General features: G+C 69.9%; 1 protein-coding gene across 1 annotated transcript in view; it reads right to left on the bottom strand.

The window, feature by feature from the left end:
• Window positions 1–491, bottom strand: part of CFAP45 (cilia and flagella associated protein 45) — a 32,008-nt gene that overhangs the window by 17,387 nt on the left and 14,130 nt on the right. The window contains 1 exon segment of the mRNA XM_009880804.1: window positions 101–287. Within this exon segment, the coding sequence (XP_009879106.1) occupies window positions 101–287 (187 nt within the window).

Below are 491 nucleotides of genomic sequence, written 5' to 3'. Positions count from 1 at the left end.
TGCCAAAGGGCTCTGCCTCCCACTGGCATCACCCTGGGAAAGGTGGGGGACAGCCCCGCGGGGCCGCGACCGTCGGGGGGTGCGGGGGTACCACACTCACTCTGCCGCTCCAGGTCGCGCAGGGCGATGGTGGAGACCGGTCGTGCTGGGTCCCCGCTGCGGTAGAGCTGCAGCGCCTCGAGGATGTCTGACTCCAGAGCAAACTCTGCATCCCACTCATAGTTCTCATCCACCGAGGTGTTCCTCCTGCAGGGACAGGCTGCAGGGCTGGCCCCACACGGGGAACCCTGAGGGACACAGGTGGGAAGGAGGCAGCAGGGCGTGCGGGCAGGCAGGGATGCTGTGGGGAGAGCTGGGATGGTCCCCAGGGGCAGGGATGGCGGGGACCCCACAGCAGGGTGTCCCCTGGGAGCAGTGGCCAGGGTGCCACAGGGGCTGGGAGGCAGCGGGGTGGCTCCTCGCCAGGACACCCCGGCCAAGCCCCACGGGAC

Source organism: Charadrius vociferus, unplaced genomic scaffold (genome assembly GCF_000708025.1).
Source record: "Charadrius vociferus isolate BGI_N301 unplaced genomic scaffold, ASM70802v2 scaffold1863, whole genome shotgun sequence".
Taxonomy (NCBI): domain Eukaryota; kingdom Metazoa; phylum Chordata; class Aves; order Charadriiformes; family Charadriidae; genus Charadrius; species Charadrius vociferus.
The sequence above is the reverse complement of the archived record's forward strand: the minus strand, read 5'-3'. Positions and strand labels throughout refer to the sequence as shown.